The sequence below is a fragment of the Microtus pennsylvanicus genome, chromosome 1 (assembly GCF_037038515.1).
Source record: "Microtus pennsylvanicus isolate mMicPen1 chromosome 1, mMicPen1.hap1, whole genome shotgun sequence".
Taxonomy (NCBI): domain Eukaryota; kingdom Metazoa; phylum Chordata; class Mammalia; order Rodentia; family Cricetidae; genus Microtus; species Microtus pennsylvanicus.
Window position 1 is genome coordinate 35,250,961 of NC_134579.1, and position 19,110 is coordinate 35,270,070.

General features: G+C 46.0%; 1 protein-coding gene across 2 annotated transcripts in view; it reads left to right on the forward strand.

Moving 5' to 3' along the window:
• Positions 1 to 8,816, forward strand: part of Igsf5 (immunoglobulin superfamily member 5) — a 42,012-nt gene extending 33,196 nt beyond the window's left edge. For both annotated transcript variants that reach the window (XM_075954560.1, XM_075954568.1), the window contains 3 exons: positions 447 to 547; positions 1,761 to 1,834; positions 8,048 to 8,816. In XM_075954560.1, the coding sequence (XP_075810675.1) occupies positions 447 to 547; positions 1,761 to 1,834; positions 8,048 to 8,143 (271 nt within the window). In that variant the 3' untranslated portion in view covers positions 8,144 to 8,816. The remainder of the gene's footprint in view (positions 1 to 446; positions 548 to 1,760; positions 1,835 to 8,047) is intronic.
• The last annotated feature ends 10,294 nt before the right edge of the window (positions 8,817 to 19,110 follow it).

A 19,110-nucleotide genomic window follows, 5' to 3' on the forward strand; every position in this document is an offset into this window, starting at 1 on the left:
ATATATCACAATTGTTTCCTTAGCAGATGCTCTTGGGAGTTGAGTATAAACGTTTTTCATTCTCTGGCTATCCATCATCCAACTTTGCTCCCTGGGGAGTTGCACTCATCTCTGCTCTGTTTCGGGGGATCAAACCCACTGTTTTGTACAAAGGGATACACAGTAATACTTTTGGTTTTCCACAACCCCTAGCTCTGCTGTGACATGAAGGCAGCCCCAGAAACCATGATGACAAGTGGATGTGCCCGGATTTTAGCAACAGAGGGTGGAATAGTTGGGCTCAGGCTCATAGGTTACTGACCCTGTGTTTACTTAGGGGCATTGGGGAGTTGAGTCCACAGACCTTCCATGATGAGCCCCATCCCTCCCTCTCGCTGGTATGCAGGAACACACAGACCATCTACCTTTGCTGACCAGAAGCTGTAACCGAAATGCTCTAATTTCAGGAAAACGGCAAGCGTGAAGACAATCAAAGCAGAGCCTGAGACAAGATTAAAAAGTGGAAAGGAGAACTATGGGTACAGTTCGGAAGAAGCAAGGAGGGCACGTGAGTACCAGGCGGGCATAGGAAGACCTCCAGAGGGAGATGTGTGGGTTGCCTGGACACCAGCTTCTCCAGTAGAAAAATCTATGCATAGAACAATCCGTGTTTGGATAACTTTTTAGGAGAATTTTTAGAATTAGGAATAGATTTAACAATCAATCTCTCTTTCTGCTGAAAGCATAAATAACGTTAATAACTTTCAAGGATTTTATTCCCCTTTAAAGCTATGTGACGACCCTTTAATGTACTGCATGCTGGCAGTTTCTTCCAAATGTAACTCGATTCAAGTTCTACTGACACACAGAACTCTGTTCCTGATCAGCCAGACAGGACAGTTGTTAGAAGGCTAGACTACTGTGAGAAGTCGTCCACAGAGTCTCATCTTCTGTTGTCACACGGGGTAGGGACTCTCTGTAGGCAAGGCCACAGCAGTAGGATTTGAAAGGATGAGGTCCAAGGGAAGGCGGCACATAAACCAATCCTTAGCACTAGAAAGGGTTGTCAGCCACATGGGTTGGCAAAAAATAAAAAATCCCCTAGACCCCCAGCCAGTTGACTTTTGCTAAGATTGGGGTTCTAGCCTTCAGTATCTCGATCCTTTGACTTCACCTAGGCTGCCTCCCTGGTGTATCACAAATTCTATGCATCACATTAAAAAGTTCCACAAAGCATGGGCTGCTGTATTGGAGAAGCCCCCAGCCTCTTCCTGGGTTTCTTGCTGTTGTGTATTACCCGTTAGTATTTTGAGCATTTTACAAATAGCTTGACGAAAATCGTGGCTTAGACCCAACCTCTCTGTCCTACCCTCAATGTGCCCTATGTTTATTTTCCACGGTCAGCTACTGAAGCCGTGGGTCATCTTGTGTCTAGATGAGACCACGGTGTGAAGAAAGGAATTGATTTTTACATAGACCATGAAGTTTTAAGCTTATGTGATGGAAAGAGACAAACAGCTGTGCGCTGTTTGACCTTTCTTTATGACCCAACTTTTTCCCACTGGGCTCCACCCCTTAAAGGACCCATCATTTCCAATAGTCCCAAGTCGTTAGTACATGCACTTCGAGGAACATCCCAGATCTGAACTGCAGAGATTATTTTAAGCCAGAACTACATAGGAGCAAATATGCTTACATATAAATTCTAATTAATTATTGGAATATGCAACCTGATTTCTTAAAAAAATCATATATTGCACTGAAAAAAAATTCTATTGCAGAGATTGCTTCTCTTCCTCCTAAATCTGGTGAAGTCAGCCTTCCAAAACAACACAACTACAGCTCTCCTTATCAGGTAATGTAGAACATTTTGAAAATTTTTAAAATAATTTCAAAATGCATACCTTGTGATAGGTACACCCTGAATATTCATGACGGAAGAAGGGCTCTCTTCCCCATCTCTATTTCAAGCAGACAGCCGTTCTGAAGTGGGGCGGAGAGAGGAAGTATCTCTTGCTTTCCTATAGCAGTGGTTGTAAGTCCAGCAGATGGTTTGGAAGGATGTACTCTGACTAGGGAAATAGTCACCTGAACCAACAAAGTCATGAACAACATGCAACTTATTTTTTCTCTTTGATGAAGGTCTCCAGGACGTTTGCTGTTCTGTCTTTCTGGGATCTGTAGAATTCACATTTACACTATTACTTTGGGCTCCTTGTCTCATGGAAGGATGCTCGGTGCTGGGTTTGAAAAGCCAGAGAATAAATGTGGTTTGCCCTGCATGTGAGTTCTATGGCCATGAGGTTGACAGTGAGGAAGATCCTGTTGGGACTGGAGTTTGGGTGGAGATGGGAAGAGTCCTTGGTCAAGAATATGGCCAGAACCGTTTGGAGGTTGGAGCTGCCATTGACAGAAATTGCTGAGGGACAAGAGGGTTTGGGTACAAAGATCAATATTTATGATGAGCATTTCTGAGGTCTCCATTAGACGTCATCGGAGGCTCAGTATGCAATTGAATGCATAAGTCTGCAGTGTTTGATGGACAAGACAGTTAAAACTGCCAACTGTAAACACAGCATGTTCATTTTCTAACACACAGTCAACACTGGTTATCATACATGTAGGAGTTGGGGTTAATGTTGCAGAAAACAGTTTGTATCTGAAATCGTAGGCAAAGCATTGACAACAACCTTCTCTGACCTGTACAAGTAAAACGCCTAGAGAGACCCACTCCAGGGGATCCCACTATGGGGGCCCCAATTAAGGGTGGACAACCTTCTCATCCCTTTTGGAGAAGCTGCCTCTAGATTTCCAATCACTCACTGGGTGGTTTGATCTGTATAATGATTGCTCTTGGCTTATGGTGATGGCACCTAGCACATGCACCGTTGTGGTCCCTGATTGCTCTTTTTGAACACATGGATTGATTTAGATTTCCAGGGAGCTCTTCTCTGTGGTTTCCTCCCTCCCTCTGGGATTCAGTTGCCTGCGTACGTTCTGCCAGTGACATGGAGCTTTTAAGCTTTATGTGGGCCCAAGACTGCCTGATGCTAGGTTAGGCAATTTCGGGACTTAAGTGGTGTTAGGGGAACACAGGGAGCCAGCTGAGGAGATACATGGGGGAACTGTGGCAAGCATGAAGGTTACTAGCTCTTAGTATACATTGTACACATTGTAGTCACCCCCTCAAGCAAAGTGGCAGGGGAACAGAGAGGCCAGTGTTTCTCGGTAAAGCAGATCCTTAGCTTGTGTGCCTTGGGATGGACCTGGAACTTTTGAAGCAGGGGAAAGGAGACAGGCTTTCTTTAGAAGCACTGGTGTGGTGACCAAGAAGTGGAAGTTAAAGGGAGCAATGGGTAGACTATATGCGTATGTATTGTATATCCAGTTTTGGTAGCTCTATCTGGGTGGAATCACAGGTTGATAAAGACACAGGTTGCCAAGGAGTTCACTCCCACCCAGCTATGAGCATTATGACTAAGTCACACTTCTTGTTGCAGTGACAAGATGCCTGGCAAAGGCAACATAAAGAAGGAATGGTTTCTTTTGGCTCACGGTTTGGAGATACAGTCCATTAAGGTCCCACAAAGTACAGAGAGATGGGTGCTGCTGTACCACCTCCTTTCGGTTCAGTATGGGACCCCAGCTCACAGGGTGGTGCTCTTACGTTTAGGGTGGGTCTTCCCTTCTCTTAGACCTCTTTGGAAACACCCTCATAAATAAGCTCAGAAGTGTGTCTTTTAGGTGATTTCAGGTTTAGCTGTGTTGACAGTGAAGGGAAGCTATCCCACATGGATACCCCAAGAACACACTTCAGAAGCCCCCATCTCCCCAACGCCTTTCTGGCTGCCTTTTCTATCAAGAGTTTCCTGTAGACAAGCCCACATGTTTGCCTAGGAAGAGAGCCAAACAGGGTTCACTAGATAATTTCACCTGGAATGTATCTGGTGTGAGTGAGGAATGGGAATGCTGGTGCTTGAACAAAAGAATGGAAGATGACATTTCAGAACTTCAAGAGGATGCTTCTCAAAGCTGTTCTGAAAATATTCAGGGAGAGAAATTTGACAGTTTCAAGCCATGCATAGCCAGTTATGTGATCAGTTGGTGGGGAAAAATAAGATAGTAGCCCTGGTGCTGAATGTACCGGTAATGGTGTATTCTGTGTTTCCTGGGGGGTTTGCAAAGCTTCAAGGCGACCTTAGCATCAGCAGTGAGTGTTGAGGTCCATGCAACACCAATCAGACCCCAGAGAGAACTGTCTTTGCCTAGCTAGAAACTTAGCGGAGATATTGAATGGCTGGTTCTTTCCATTCCCAGTGGGGGATTTTAGGGAAAGCATTCCCTAAACTTGACAGGGCGGTCACGTTCAGCCAAAGGGTGGCTGTGCAGGTGTGGTCCCAACACTGCCTCTAGGTAGCCCATTTGGAGTGTGAATTGCCATGGGCTATGCTTTCTGGGAGTCACATTGAGTAGCCAATGAGCTGGAGGGGTGATGGAGGGAAGGGCTGTAGCCAGGTGGACATAGGATTTTGTGAGGTCACCTGGACACATGAAAGTTCCCAGTGTGGCCACAACAATCCATTTCTTACAGTGATGGTCAAGGTGACTTTTAAGCCCAGGGGTTCCTTTGAAGGCCAGATCCCACATGCCCGTCTAGTCTAGGAGTCTTAAAGGTGTGATGGGCACTGTTCTCAGAACTCTTGACTCCTGCAAGGCTGTTATCGTCTGTGTGCCCTCCACCCTCCAGTTCTCTTCCACCCCGCTCTGATCCCTGCTCCTGGAACGCTAAGACAGGTTTCTGATAGCTTATCCTTTGTCTTTTTATCCTCCCTTTTTGCTGCTTCAGTGTGGCTCCAATTTGTCAAAGCCCACCTTACATTGACATGGGGGCATTTCTGTACACACATGCCCCTTAAGGTCAGTGCTGGCTCCCAGCTCTTCTCCAGCTCGAGATGCTGGCCAGTTAGAGTTCAGGGCTGTTGACTACATCTGTGCTGCTTTGCAGACCCGACCCCCCCCCCCCCGCCTCCCACCCTGCAGTCTAAACTGAGCTCTCTAGCTGTGAGCCAGCCTGCAGCCAGTACCGTTCCTAGTCTGGGCTGCTGGGGAGCTCAATGGGCCAGATAAATGGCCTATCCATAGAGACACAGGGTGCCACAGCCACAAAGGCTCCGGCTTGGCACTAATAGGCCTTGGAACGGGCAAAGCTTAATTCTGTAAATAGCGCAGCAGCTGCCAACTAGGAGCTCAGGGCTATGTGCAGCTCAAGGAACAGTAGTGTATGGGACTATTCAGAGGTTTCCTGTCTTTGCCACAGCTTCTAGTACCTCTGAGATCTACACACGAGTATGCATCTCCAGGCTGGTGAAAGCTGCTGCCTATGCATCTTCATCCCGGGCCATGTGGCATGATTCTAGTTACGACCTAGATCAGGAAAGCTCAGTTTTGGAAGGCTAGGAGACCCCCCATCTCCTATAACTCTTTCTGTTCCATGTCTTTCCAGGGTGCTGGTGTCCATGCTGCCGTAGTGATGTCTTGTGAGGGTGGGGGTGATGCTCTTGGGTCAGACCCTTCTTCACCTTCTGATAGTTTCAGTATGGACTTGTAAAACTTCAGAAGGGTGAGGGATTGTCACAGGGACAGAGTCTTAGGGGACCGGTGGTTCTAGGTGTGCACAGAAAAGACCAGGCATTGTGACTAGAAGCTGTGGGAGGATAGGGGCTGCTGTGGGTCAGTCACCACGGAAGATGGTGAGTTCTATCCATGGGGTAAGATGCAGGCTTTCAGAACTACTTAACCCTCCAATGCCTGGAGCTCTTTTTTGCTCAATCACATTTCAGCCTTTCCCCTCATGGGGTCTTCCCTGAGCACTGGAGTATTAAAGCTTCACTTATTTCATGTGTATGAGTGATTTGCCCACATGTATAGATATGTTCTTGTATGTTCAGTGCCGTGAGAGACCAGAGAAGGAGTCAGGCACTCTGGAAGTGAATCTATAGATGAATGGTTCTGAGCCGCTGTGTGGTTGCTAGGAATGGGGCTTGGGTCAGCTGTGAGAGCAGCAAACGCCTCATTGGGCTTTTGACTCAGGAATGTATAGCCTGATTCATGCCATACCCTGATAGACACTTGAGGTACGCTTCCAGATGCTGGATTCCTGGATTCCTAAAGAATACATGCTGAATATGCGTGGAGCCTATAGAAACCTGTCTGGTACCCTGGGATCTCAGTGCAGCACACTCCAGAAGTACTTGGTGTACTTGTACAAGCTCTTGGGACTCTTACAGACCATCTAGACAAAATCAGGTCTAACAACCAGTCTTTTCAAATGTCCCCAAGTGGTATGCCTGGGGACAATGTTTTTGTAAACTCAGGCCTGTTTCTAAGGCAGTGCCCACTCTGAGTTCCAGGAGGCTTCCTAAACTGTGCCTGGTGTGCCCACTGTGGTGAGCTTCTTACATCATAGGAGGAGCTTGAGATGGTTCTGGGGTGCTGTGATCAGCACCAAGTGTAAGGTTATGAGGCTCACACACCCCGCCACCTGTGGCAGCATTTTTTTTAGTCTTCGGTGTTTTAGATACATCCTAAGACAGACCACATTCAATATAGGTGGAAGACTAAGATTTTAGGCTGTAGACCTCAGCTCAGGCATTAAATGTCTAGGAAAGTTAGCAGGAAAAAAGATAGATTGTCAAAATGGGCACATGCCAAGTGTGACTGCTCTCCATTGCTGGCTTCTGTCTCAATAGGGTGTGTGATTAGGGTATAGAACAGGCCATTGATTACTAGAAAAGAGCATGCTGGGTAATAGAGAGAGCTCAGGTGTAACATGGTAGACACATCTTAGGACAGAACTCACAAGGATTTAAATTTTTTTTTTTTTGCTATGAATCACAACCAGCTCATTGGACAAGTGAACTCTTTCCATTTTGGTCTAAAACCATGGACTTTAAGAATGTTTTATACTTAGATGAATATTTAACACAAATGGCCATCCTTCCTTCTTCTCTTCTGGGGCCTTCACTTGCTGTCAGTCAATTTTTCTGGTTGTTTTTAGCAATTCCATCTCTTTACCATTCAGTTTTCGAGGGCATATGAATGTTTCATAACCTGGCTTGTGCCTTGCCCGCTAATCCATTCCTCCTGTTGAGATAAACAGAAATAAACTGTGATAAATTTAGAAAGCGCAGTACATTTGTGCAACCCAGCAGTGCAAACAGAGCAAACAACTGCAAAAAACCCCCAGCACTCTCAGCAGAAGGCGCCCTCCAGAGAGACCCTGGCACGGACAGCTCCATCCGCCAAGCAGGCTTCCTTCCCTGCTGCAAGACTTTTCCCACAGACCCACAACGTTCCATTGTAGCTGAATAATTCATCCTGCCCTCCCCCTGCATTATTTAAGATATTCGATATGCTTGCCGTGCCCTGCAGTCTGAACTGCGGTTCTCGGGGCTGGAAGGGAAAATGGGTTGCATGCAACTTCTTTGCCTTTGAGACAGGGTCTCCCTGTGTGGCTCAGGCTAATTTGAACTCGTGTCTCAGTCTCCCTGGGGCTAGTTTTACCAGCACACAATAAGCTTGTGTCACAGGCCTTGTGGAGGAGCCCAGGTAAATTTGAAAAGTTTCTGAATGAGAAACCAGCACCACACAATGCCGCAGGAGACATGGAGTGGCAAATTTCCAGTCAGGGCTTCGGTTTTGCTTTCGCTCTTTTAGAAGGAATGTGTGTTATTTGAAGATCTCCACAAATGTCTTATGTTTTAAAAGGAGAGAGAGGAAAAAAAAAACCTACCAGGTAAAGCAAGAACTTCCATGGGAAAATTAGCAAACAAAACAAAACAGCGAATCTTTGCATCTGTCATATCATTTGTTAAAAGTGGGTCTTGGATTATAGGAATGAGCTTGCTCTTGGGCTTGGAAAGCACCAGAGCGTGTGTTGCTGGAGGAAAAGGAGGAGAGGGTGTGTCTTTATACAGTTGTTCATCTCTGTTCCCTCTTGCTGCTCAGGTGAGCCCTGAGCAGCAGGCCCAGCCAGTGAGCACACTGACCTTTCTGCCTTTGTTATCAGGAACCCAAAACATGCCAGCCCAGCCCAGCAAGTCATCCACGGGTTTCCTTTGACGTTGCCAGTCCTCGGAAGGTCAGAAATGCAACATTGGTGTAGTAAAGACTTCTCATGGCTGTACTTTGTGTACACCCACCAAGTTGATACCGTCTTCCTCTCCATCCTGAGACTGGGCCTCAACTTTGCCAAAGAGGCCACCATGGAGTCACCGAAGCTGATGCTTTATCGTGACAGGAGGAGTCCGTTTTCCTCATACCAAGAAGAATTTGGTTTTGAAATGTCTCATGGTTTTGGTGAATTCCTTAAAGTGACTGAGCGAAACCTGAGGGTCTGTCATGGAGATATTCCTCGTGGATTGACACTTCTGCTTGGTAATTCAACAAAAAGCAGACAGGACTGGATTCTGCCATAACTTTCAAAATGTTTTTGTTGTCCTATATCATGGTAATATGCTATTTATGTGTGTTTTATAGCTAGGGGCATTGCTGTATATTGTCACTGAACCGAGAGCATAACAATGAGAATCAACTGGATCTTTCTAGGTGGACTGGCACTTCAGAGCTCAGCGGGTTAAGTAAAAGGAGAAGCAATGCCAGGCGCATGTGCAGACGACAGTCAATCCTGGATGCCCTCTTATCCTTGTCCCTATGTCTGTGGGTGAGTTAGGGGTGGACTCTGCCTGACAGGGCACAACGCTTGCATTATCCAAGTATCATGGGAGAACTGGAAAGAGATATCTATTTAATAAACAAAGAGAAAACAAAACACCTTATACTATCTTTTTCTATTGTTGTGTTTTTAATTTATTGATGGGGGAGAGTCTTCTGTTTTATGTTAATTTCATTGGTTAAATAAAGAGACTGCCTTGGCCCTTTAATAGGACAGAAAATTAGGTAGGTGGAATAGACTACAGAATGCTGGGAGAAAGAAGCCAAGTCAGGCAGTCACCATGATTCTCCCACTCCAGACAGACGCAGGTTAAGATTTTTCCTGGTAAGCCAGCTCGTGGTGCTATAATTTATTCTTTGAGAATTTCATAGATGCAAACAATGCATTTTGATCCATTCTGTGATCTCAACACCTCCTCCAACTTCTCTCAGACCCCAATACCTACCACCCCCCAGCTTCATGTCCTCTTCTTTTCCAGTCAGTGCTACCACATGTGAATGGGTATGAGCAACCTACCAGGGGCCACAGCACATAAGAAAATAAAAAGATTGTCTTTCTCCCCTGTAAATGGAGATTGCTAGTTTGTTCCCAGCTGCTCAGACCTGAATCACACAGAAAATATTTTAATTACAACACTGCTTGGCCAACAGCTTAAGTATATTTCTATCTAGTTCTTACATCTTAAATTAACCCATTTCTATTAATCTGTGTATCACCACGAGGCTGTGGCTTCCTGGAAGGTTTCTGGCAGTATCGTTCTCCTTCAACAGCTACATGGCTTCTCTCTGACTCCGCCTACTCTCTCTTTATATCTCTGTTCAGATTTCCCACCTGGCTTTACTCTGCTCAGCCATTGGCTGAAACAGCTTCTTTATGAATACATGGTAACAAAGCATATTCACAGCATACAGAGGGATTCCACATCACTCCCCCAGCAGCTATCCTGCTCTGTCCTAGTTACAGCTGCTACTGCTGTGATGAAACACTTTGACCAAAGCAACTTGGGGAGGAAAGGGTTTATTTTGATTACACTTTCATAACAAAGTTCATCATCAAAGGAGTCTAGATAAGAACTCAAACAGGGCAGGAACCAGGAGGCAGGAGCTGATGCAGAGTCATGGAAGGGTGTTGCTTATTGGCTTGATTTTGCTCATCCTGCTTTCTTACGGAACCCAGGACCACCAGCCCAGGGATGGCGCCACCTGCAACCCACACCAATCCTCAACTAAGAAAATGCCCTACAGGCTTGTCTACGGTCTGATCTTATGGAGATACTTTCTTAGATAAGATATCTTTCTCTTGGAAATGACTATAGTTTGTGTTAAGTTGACATGAAACTATCCAGCACATGCCATGCTGGGATGTTGACTGACTTGGTCTTGCACAGGCAGGAATGACTGCTATGACTTCTTGAGTGCAGTGGTCCTGTGGTGTCCAGAAGGCATTGCTTTTTACAGTCCTCCCTGACCTCTGGCTCCTACAGTCTCTGCCCCCTTTTCTGTAATGGTTCCTGAGCCTTAGTCGGAGAAAGGCTGATTCAAATGTCCATTAAGGGCTGAGGCCTCCACAGTCACGTATGCCCTGCACTTTGACCCATTGTCCACTGTGCCCACTGCATGAGGAAGTGTCTCTTGTGGGCTGAGCATTGGTGCTGCTATTATTATTATTATTATTATTATTATTATTATTATTATTATTATTAGTGTGTATTTTGCCTGCATTAATGTATTGCACCAGTGTTCACAATGCCCATATATGGCAGAAGAGGACATTGGATCTTCTGGAACTGGAATTAAAGATGGCTATTAGCTACCCTGTGGATGCTGAGAATTGAACGTGGGTCCTTTGAAACAACAGTCAGTGCTTTTAACCATTGGCCATCTCTGCATCCCTGGTGCTGTCTTTATTCATGCTAAGATTTGTGTGGCAATCCAAAAAAATTGTAGTACTTAAAAATGAAGTTGTTTCCAAGAAGGAGTTCGGGAGACTTCGCCCATGAGTGGCTCAACTTCTCCTGGGTCTTCTCATCCTGTGTAAAACCAACGTGGCTGTTAGGATCCAGGATGAAATTTCTGCCCTTGCCAAATCCCTTCTACACCTAGGTTTACGCTCAGTGAATTTCACTTCCTGCAGCTGGTGCACTCACATTTAACCTAGAAGCATGGCCGTTATTATCTCAAGCTCTAGACTGGTTAGTTCAGGTTTCTCTGTGTTAGCAGTTAATTAATCTCATGTTTAACTATGCTACTGCTAGGGTAGAGTTTGGCTTTTTGCATATGTCAAGGCTATTTCTGTGAAGCCCAAACAAATGCTTATTCACCCCAGACAGCCCAAGGTATGGACACCATTAAAGTCCAACTTGTTGAACCGTAAGTTTTACTGTGGATACTTACAGTAGCAGAAACCACTCAAAGACAGCTACATCACAAAAGCCCACCTCAGTGTAGGTGACAGACCACACATCTGGAAACCTGGGGCATACTGTACAACCTGCAGACAGCTCAATAGGTTGTAAAGTGTCCCTTCCAGGTCTCTCAGTTGGTCTCACCTGAGAAGGACTGGTGGAAGTCTTTACTGTGTATATACTCATGGGAAGGAAGGACCTAGTGAGTCTGGTTGATTTCAGGGACTCCTTGGAACTGTTTTAAGTTATTTACTTCCTGTCTTAAAAGCTTCCCTGCAGGATGGAATGTTTCACCCTTAACTGCTACCCAACCTTAGGTTCCAGCCAATTCTGTGGAATTGTTAAGCAAAAGATCAAGATGCATTCCTTGTCACTCAGAACTCCTACAGACTCACATAGCACTACTTAAAACTCAAGTTATTTAAACTAAATAGAATTCAAGATCTTTCCCTTCGAGTATACCAACACATTCCAAATGCCCAGTAGTCACTCATGGCCAGGGGCTACTGTGTGTAGACCGTCAGATGACAGGTTTTCACTGTTGAGGAGAACTCTGTTGGACAGTACTCATCTCCAGAGAGCGACTTGGGGATGACCTTGACATGTCATGGGCTCTTTCACACAAACACAATCTGTGTTTTCCTCAGTGTGAAAGCCTGCAGTCGACCGGTGTCTATTTATGGATTCCGCAAACCCCAAGGCAGCTCTCAGCTCAACATGGTGTTTTGCTGATGTGGTAAAAGTGTCTTTCACTTTGCAGTGCAGACAGCTGAGGCAGGCTCAGGAGGCTAGGGTGTGAGGAGGCGATCAGCAAATGACAAGGACAAGGCTGTTTATCCAGAATATAGATGAGGGTCTCTGGTGGGGAATGCCTGATGAGGTTGCAAATATAGATAAAAACGTACCCCTCAAAACCTTGAGCCATCAAATCCTGGCCATAGAAATGCCCCCGTTTGACTTCCTGACTGATTTTGAACTTGACTGCTCATGCCTGATCTTTTTAGGGCCTTCTCTTGTTGACTTAGAGCAGGACTGAACTAAGTGATGACAATACCCTGAGGATAACTGGAAGCATTTTCTCTGCTCCATGTGGCTCTGACCTCAGCAAATCGTTAGGGAGGTGAAGGTTGCCTTGCATGTTCCTAGCAATCAGAGGGCATCAAAAGTGAATGGGGGCCATGACCAATAAGAGTCACATCATCAATATCTTGCCCTCGGCACTGAAGTGTTTAGGACACCTTGGAGAGGAACCGTCCATCCTGTTTGGAAATGGAAAATCCCATCTGTGAAACAGTTGGAAGCTGAAGAGTTTAGAAAGAAAAGAAAGGGGAAGATGGCAAGGGGAAGATGGCAAGCGAAGGCTCAGGAAGATGGAGCAAGCCAAAGGCCTTCCTTGGGAAGGGACTCCAGTGGCTTTGGAACACGCGCACAGACTGAGAAGGCCTGAGAGGACTAGCAGTGGTAGAGTTGGCTGGCTAGACCTGTATAGAGCAGACCCCATAGTTTTTGTGGCCTTAAGTGGAGGAAGACAGCCAAGCCTAGGAACCTTCCTGGACTAGCCTTGGCCAGAAGCCAGATGCCCTGTGAGCTCATTGATAAGTTAGTCTCTGGGAGGGACTGAGCTGGGTAAGGTAGTGTATAAAGGGTGTGGATGGACAGGGGGAATGTTCAGGAAGCAGAAATCAAGGAATAGTGAGTGCATTTGTGAAGTCAGAAGGAAATACAGTCTTCCCAGCAGCTCCATGGCTCACTCCCCCTCCTCCCCCAGACTAGGACACTTACCGGAAGTGTACATGACCCGGATGTTCCAGGCATGCACCTTCCTCGGCTGAGTAGTTCAGGCCCTTTGGTACCCATGTCCACATCAACAGGACAAGGAGACAGAGAGATGAGCCTCTGAGGTTCCTCCTCACCGTCACAGGATGCAGAAATTTTGTCATTGGTCCGTTAGTCAATTGTCAGGAGCACCTTGGCCCATAGGGCAGAATTCTCATTAACGGGTGTGTGACCCGAATACCCAAATGAAATGTCATTGAGGGCGGAGGATGGTGTTTCTTGGGTGTATGCAAGCTGGCGCGGAAGCATACACGGCTGGCAGCTTGGTTCTAATCTACTTTTGGAACAAAGTGGCTTGGGCGGCCCTGTGCGGAAGCTTCATTCTGTCCAGTGAGTGCAGTACTTTGATTCCTGCTTGGCCCCATTTGGCTTCCTTCATTAGACAGCAGACAGGCCAGCAAGCCAGTGCCGGCACCTATCCTATGCTCACCCAGCGTGGCCCGGTGGTTGGAACTGAAGCGCCTAGCACCCTCAGCCTGAAGCACGGGGTGGGGGTGTTTCTGCAGGCTGCACATGTTTGATTCCTCCCAGCACAACCTGGAAACCTTGGACAGGGACTGACAACCATGTTTGTGGTGTCTGGTGGCAGACCGAGTCCTAAGCAGCCCCATTGTCTGTCTTGTGACGCTGGGAGCATAGACCACTTCTAAAACTGCAGTGGGATTGTATCCCATTAGGGTCCGAGGCAGATCCTGAGATCCCAGCCAGTGACCTCAGGCCAACAGATTAGAGGTTGGTGTCCCACCTCCTGATAATGCTGGGTAAGGCGCCAGCCAGTAAATCTGAGGGGAATGTAGCCCAGAAGGCGTTGATTCTATGTCTCTCTGGGAACCTAAAGAATGCACACGTTTTATAGGATAACATCATTTGCAGCTGGGTAACGCTTTTCAGTTTCATGGATAATAAAGTCTGAGGTAGTTCAACTAATAGAAAAAATTCTAAATAAAAAACTAATTTTTTTATTGGTGATGGAGGTTTTTTCCCCTTAACTTTTAAAAAATTAATTCTTTGGAAATTTCACATCATGGCCCCAGTACTGTTCATCATCCAGTCCTTCCATATCCATCCACCTCTCCCTTTAACCTCTTCCCCAAAAGATAATAAAAGATAAAAATTAAAAAATAAAAATAACCCCACAAAACTCCAATAAAAACAAACTATCTTGCTGACCCCTCTGGGCAATGGCCTCTATCATTTTCAGCCTTCTCACACCAACCACAACTGTTATGTCTCTAGTTCCACCACATGTGTCTACTCTGTTCCTCTGTCCCTCCACCCCTCCTCCTCCACCCCTCCTCCTCCACCCCTCCTCCTCCACCCCTCCTCCTCCACCCCTCCTCCTCCACCCCTCCTCCTCCACCCCTCCTCCTCCAATCCTCCTCCTCCAATCCTCCTCCTCCACCCCTCCTCCTCCACCCCTCCTCCTCCCCCCTCCTCCTCCACCCCTCCTCCTCCACTCTTCCTCTTCCAATCCTCCTCCACCCCTCCTCCTCCAATCCTCCTCCACCCCTCCTCCTCCACTCTTCCTCCTCCAATCCTCCTCCACCCCTCCTCCTCCACCCCTCCTCCTCTTCTCCTCCATCCCTCCTCCTCCAATCCTCCTCCACTCCCTCCTTCCCTTCTCTGCCTCCCCCTCCTCCCCTCCTCTACCTCTCCTCCTCCCCTTTTCCTTCCCTACTCCTCCTCTCCTCCACCTCTCCTCCTCCCCTCTTCCTCCACCCTTCCAACTCTCCTCCTCCCCTCCTCCTCTCCTCTTCCACTTCCCCTCCCCTCCTCCTCCACCCCTCCTCCTCCACTCCTCTTTCCTGCCTCTCCAGCACACCTTGGAATGTAGTGGCATCAGAAGCTAGGAGGCAGGCAAACATGTGTTTTCTTTCTAGGCTGTTTTAGGAATCCCTGTGCGTGCTCAGAAGTGGCTACCCACACTCACTGGCTTCTTAGCCACCAAAGCCTCTCAAACCAGGGGGCAGACAGGGCTAAGTGTGATCATTGTGATATGTTATTGCAGGGTTGGAGCACCCCTTTTTGGAGTCAAAAGGCCCACAGAAGTATATTGCAGAGGAAGCTGGGAGAGAAGTGACTGAGCCTGGGGGTATCTTACTGTGTGACCTGTGGGGTGGTGTTTGAACATCTGAGACACATACTCATGTGAACAGAGGTCTGGCTCATCTCCACATGCATCCAAGATTTCTTACTTGGTTGATTTCCTTCCTTCTCCCCTCCTTCCCTCCCTTCCATTCTTGTCTGGAATTATGACACTGAAAACCCTCAATGTACTAGGCAAGACTGGACCTCTGAGATAAGTCACCTATCTCTTTTGTACTTGCCATTATTTACTTTTCTTTAAAGATTTATTTTATTATTTATTTGTCCATATGTATGCATGTCTGTGTGTGGTATCCATACATGTGCAATGGATACCTATAGAGGCCAGAAAAGGATATCAGATCCTTTGGAACTGGAGTCACAGGTGACTGTGAGCTGCGCAATACAGTAGCTGGGATCCAAACTCAGGTCCTCTGCAAGAACAGCAAGTGCATTAATCTCCAAGTCATCTCTCCAGCCCCTTTGACTTTTAGTTTGATACACAGTCTCACTAAGTAGCTCAGTGGCCTTGAGCTCACACAATAACCCAGATAAGGCTTCAACTTGCAATCTTCCTGCCCTAGCCTCCGAGTGGCCAGGACCGCAAGCTTGTACTGCTAGACATAACAGATTTCTCAATGATTATCATGTGCTAGGATTCCACGTTGCTTGGAAGGAAGCTTCTGATGCCCCACAATGCCTAGAAATACTGCAAACTCTTCCTATGTCCCCCAAACATTACAAAGGCAATAAGCCTATTTATAACCATAAATACCTCACTGTGTATACAAGTGTAGAATGTCACAGTGTAAGAGACGTTGAATTGCCTATGAATGCAATTACATTAAAAAAAAAAACCTTGGGTGTTGGGAATTGAGTTTGGCTTTATTAGGAGCCTCAGCATGAGCTGTTGGACCCTTTTGGTAAACTGCAGCTAATGGAAGTCAAGCTGAGTATCTCTGGGATCTCCTTGGGATATCTACCGACTCTCTTCTATTTCCTGCCTTTGACTAGATGACAGCTTTTTTCATAAATAATTGTACAAACTTTGCTGTGTCTTTTCTTTATAAATTTGCTTCTCTGTCATCTGTGGACATGGGGGATTTGTCTCTCCTCTGTCATTGAAATACTTGTGAAGCTATCTGCCACAGCTCAACACTAGCATCCACCCGATGACTCAGAATCATGCATTTGTATCTGTAAACCTATCAGGGATTCTGAGTACTCGCCCTTGCTCCTGTCATGCGTCAGGAAACACAGAAGTGATTAAAGAAAAACAAATGAAGCCCTAACCAAACCAGAAATACTTTCAAAATTTACAGAAATTCACACTCAAGTCCTATAAATATTTTCCAAGTATTGAGTATGTATCTCACGATCCAAGATACATGACTTAAGTGTCTGCTGGTGACATGATCTGCACTATTTTAGAAAGCAGCAGAAATCGTCAATAAAATATGTTTCTGTCTTGCAAGTCCACGAATACTGCAAGTGAAGGTTATATAAAAATTAGAAATTAATAGCAGAGAAGAGAGGAATAGCATGCTCTACAAAATGCTCCTTAAGACACCCTGCCTGTGACATTGTGTACAGCATCCTGAATGCACTGTGTTCAGAAAAAGCCAACCATAGGTATCCACAATCAGGTGATCAGCTCTTTGACATAGACTCTTGGCTTGCATGACTCTTGACTCTTGGGGTACAGTCTCTCTGGCACCTCAGAAGCATCACCCTGATAAAAAACTGACATGTTTCAGTACCATTGTTCAGTGAGCTTCCATGAAAGCTTCAAGGTTGCCAAAAGCCCTCTTTGTCAGAGCTTCCTTTGGGACATAAAACATATTCCTGTCTGTGTAGAATTTCCAAGTTGTTGGTTTTGTTGGTGTTTTAAGCTTGGCTGTAGTTTATAGTCACATCTCATTGAACTTACATTTGTAATGGTCTGTCCTGTCTCTTTAAGAGACAAGCCATGCCCACTCTCTCCCCAGCCTGAGACAAGCTGATTTTCAGCTTTTCCATCTCCCTCTCCAAGAGGCAGCTCCTGCCTCTCTCCACTTCTCTCCTTCCCCCTTCTCTCTCTCTCTCTCTCTGCTCTTCTTTCCTTCTCCCCCCTCTTCCCTTCTATAACCCACTAAATAAATATCCAACCTCACTCTGTATGGCATGCCTATCCATGTCTCTGTCTCTTGCCCACCACCATATGTCTCCCTGCCCAGGACCATGTTGGAAGACCTGCGGTGTTGTCTTGTGGCATTCTCATCTTTCTGTCTCTCCTTGTGGTCTTGTACACTGTCCCTACCTGGGACTGGCTGCTTTCGGGACCCCCTGCCCACTGCCTGCTGCCACATGGCCTGCTGCCTGCCCCTGCTCGAAGACCTGCAGCATTTCTGCCCCTGCAGCCACAAGGGGTCCTGCAGCATTTTTTAATTTTTCCATTTCAGCAGTTAGGGGCCAGATTGACCTGTAGCTTCTCTGGTTTGTGGACTATAGACTTTTCAAATACCCTCTATAGTTAGCCTGTGTGTAGGCTGGGACTTTTAAAGATATTAGTGAAATTTATTAGAGATTCAGAATTGTCACTTGAAGTTAGTTACCTCATGACCCAATGTCCTGATCATGTGACCCAGTGGTAGCAAAATTGATGGGGTAACTGTGTGAGTTTCTTCTCCTTCACAGAAGGTTAACCCAGGAAGTAAGTGCTCAGGGTAGGGAAAGTGAGGAGGAAAGGTGACATAAGGGTGTGTGAGTTATTAAGAGCTGTTGCTGTAGATGGCCTGAGCTTAAGTCCAATGGTACTTAAAATAAAAATGTGGGGTGTTTTTCATTTACCTCCCTCAGGACACATAGGAGCAAGCACAGTGGAGACCTGAAAAATGCAAAATCTCATTCTCTGCCCTGGAAAATATACAACTCCTAACTTGAAAGTCCCAAGCACATGATGGTAAGAACATGAGCTAGAGCTGGCCGTAGTGCAGATTCCTGAGGTTTCATTTTATCATTAAAATAAACCCAATGGCAGTTTTCTGCGTAGGATATTGAAATAAATCAGGAATTTATGTCATATAAAAGTCTAAATTGCGGAACAGCTTAGAGGCAGGACCCTGTATGATGGAGAGCACACATCCAGTAGCTCTTTTAAGAAGAAGGCCAAGTAGCAACATTGTGGGTGGGGCAATGAGACTGACTGCTGGGGGTGGTGGTGCTTTGAATATGAATAGCCCCCATAGGTTCATGTATTTGAATGCTTAGTCATCAGGAACTGACACTACTTAGAAGGATTAGGAGGTGTGACCCTGTTAGAGAAAGTGTGTCATTATGGGTGGGCTTTGTGGTTTCCAGGGCCCAAGCCAGGTCGGGTGGCTCTCTCTTCCTGCTTCCTATGGGTCTGGAGGTAGAACTCTCAGCTGCTGCTCCAGCCAATGACTGCCAGCACATACCATGTGTTCCTGCCATAGCAATAAGGGACTTAAATATTAAATATTGTAAGCAAGCTCCAATTAAATGTTTTCCTTTATAGGAGTTGTTGTGTGGTCATGGTGTTTCTTCATAGTATAGAACACTGACTAAGACTGAGGGATGGGGGGGATTTTATCATTATTTCTATAGGGTACTAAGTCCTTTGGAAAATTGTTTCCTTCAGGATTGCTTAAATCTAAGACAAAATCATGGTAAGACAGGAATTTAGAGATAGGTATCCTGGGATGCCAAGCTGACTCAGAGAGGACGCTGTGGGCAAGAGTAGACTAAGGATATTTAACAGAAAGAACACATTTTGCTGGCAGTCTAGAAGGACTTGCCATTGGGTTCTCTATAGTGCCTAATTCATGAGTGGAGATTGATGATGTGTACAATAAAAAAAAAATCCAGAGAATACTGGAGAAATACTTTCTGTGTGCTGGCTCTACCCTGGTTCACTATGGAAGGGAAGGGTTCTGGAGATCATCAAGAAGAATGACATGAAAAGAAGAGAAAAGGAAAACCCTACACTGGGCAAAGGGTGGTCCCTAGAAAGGCCAAACGGTGGACAAGTGATCTAGCAAGGAGCAGGTGAAGCAGAATGGACATAGAAGGA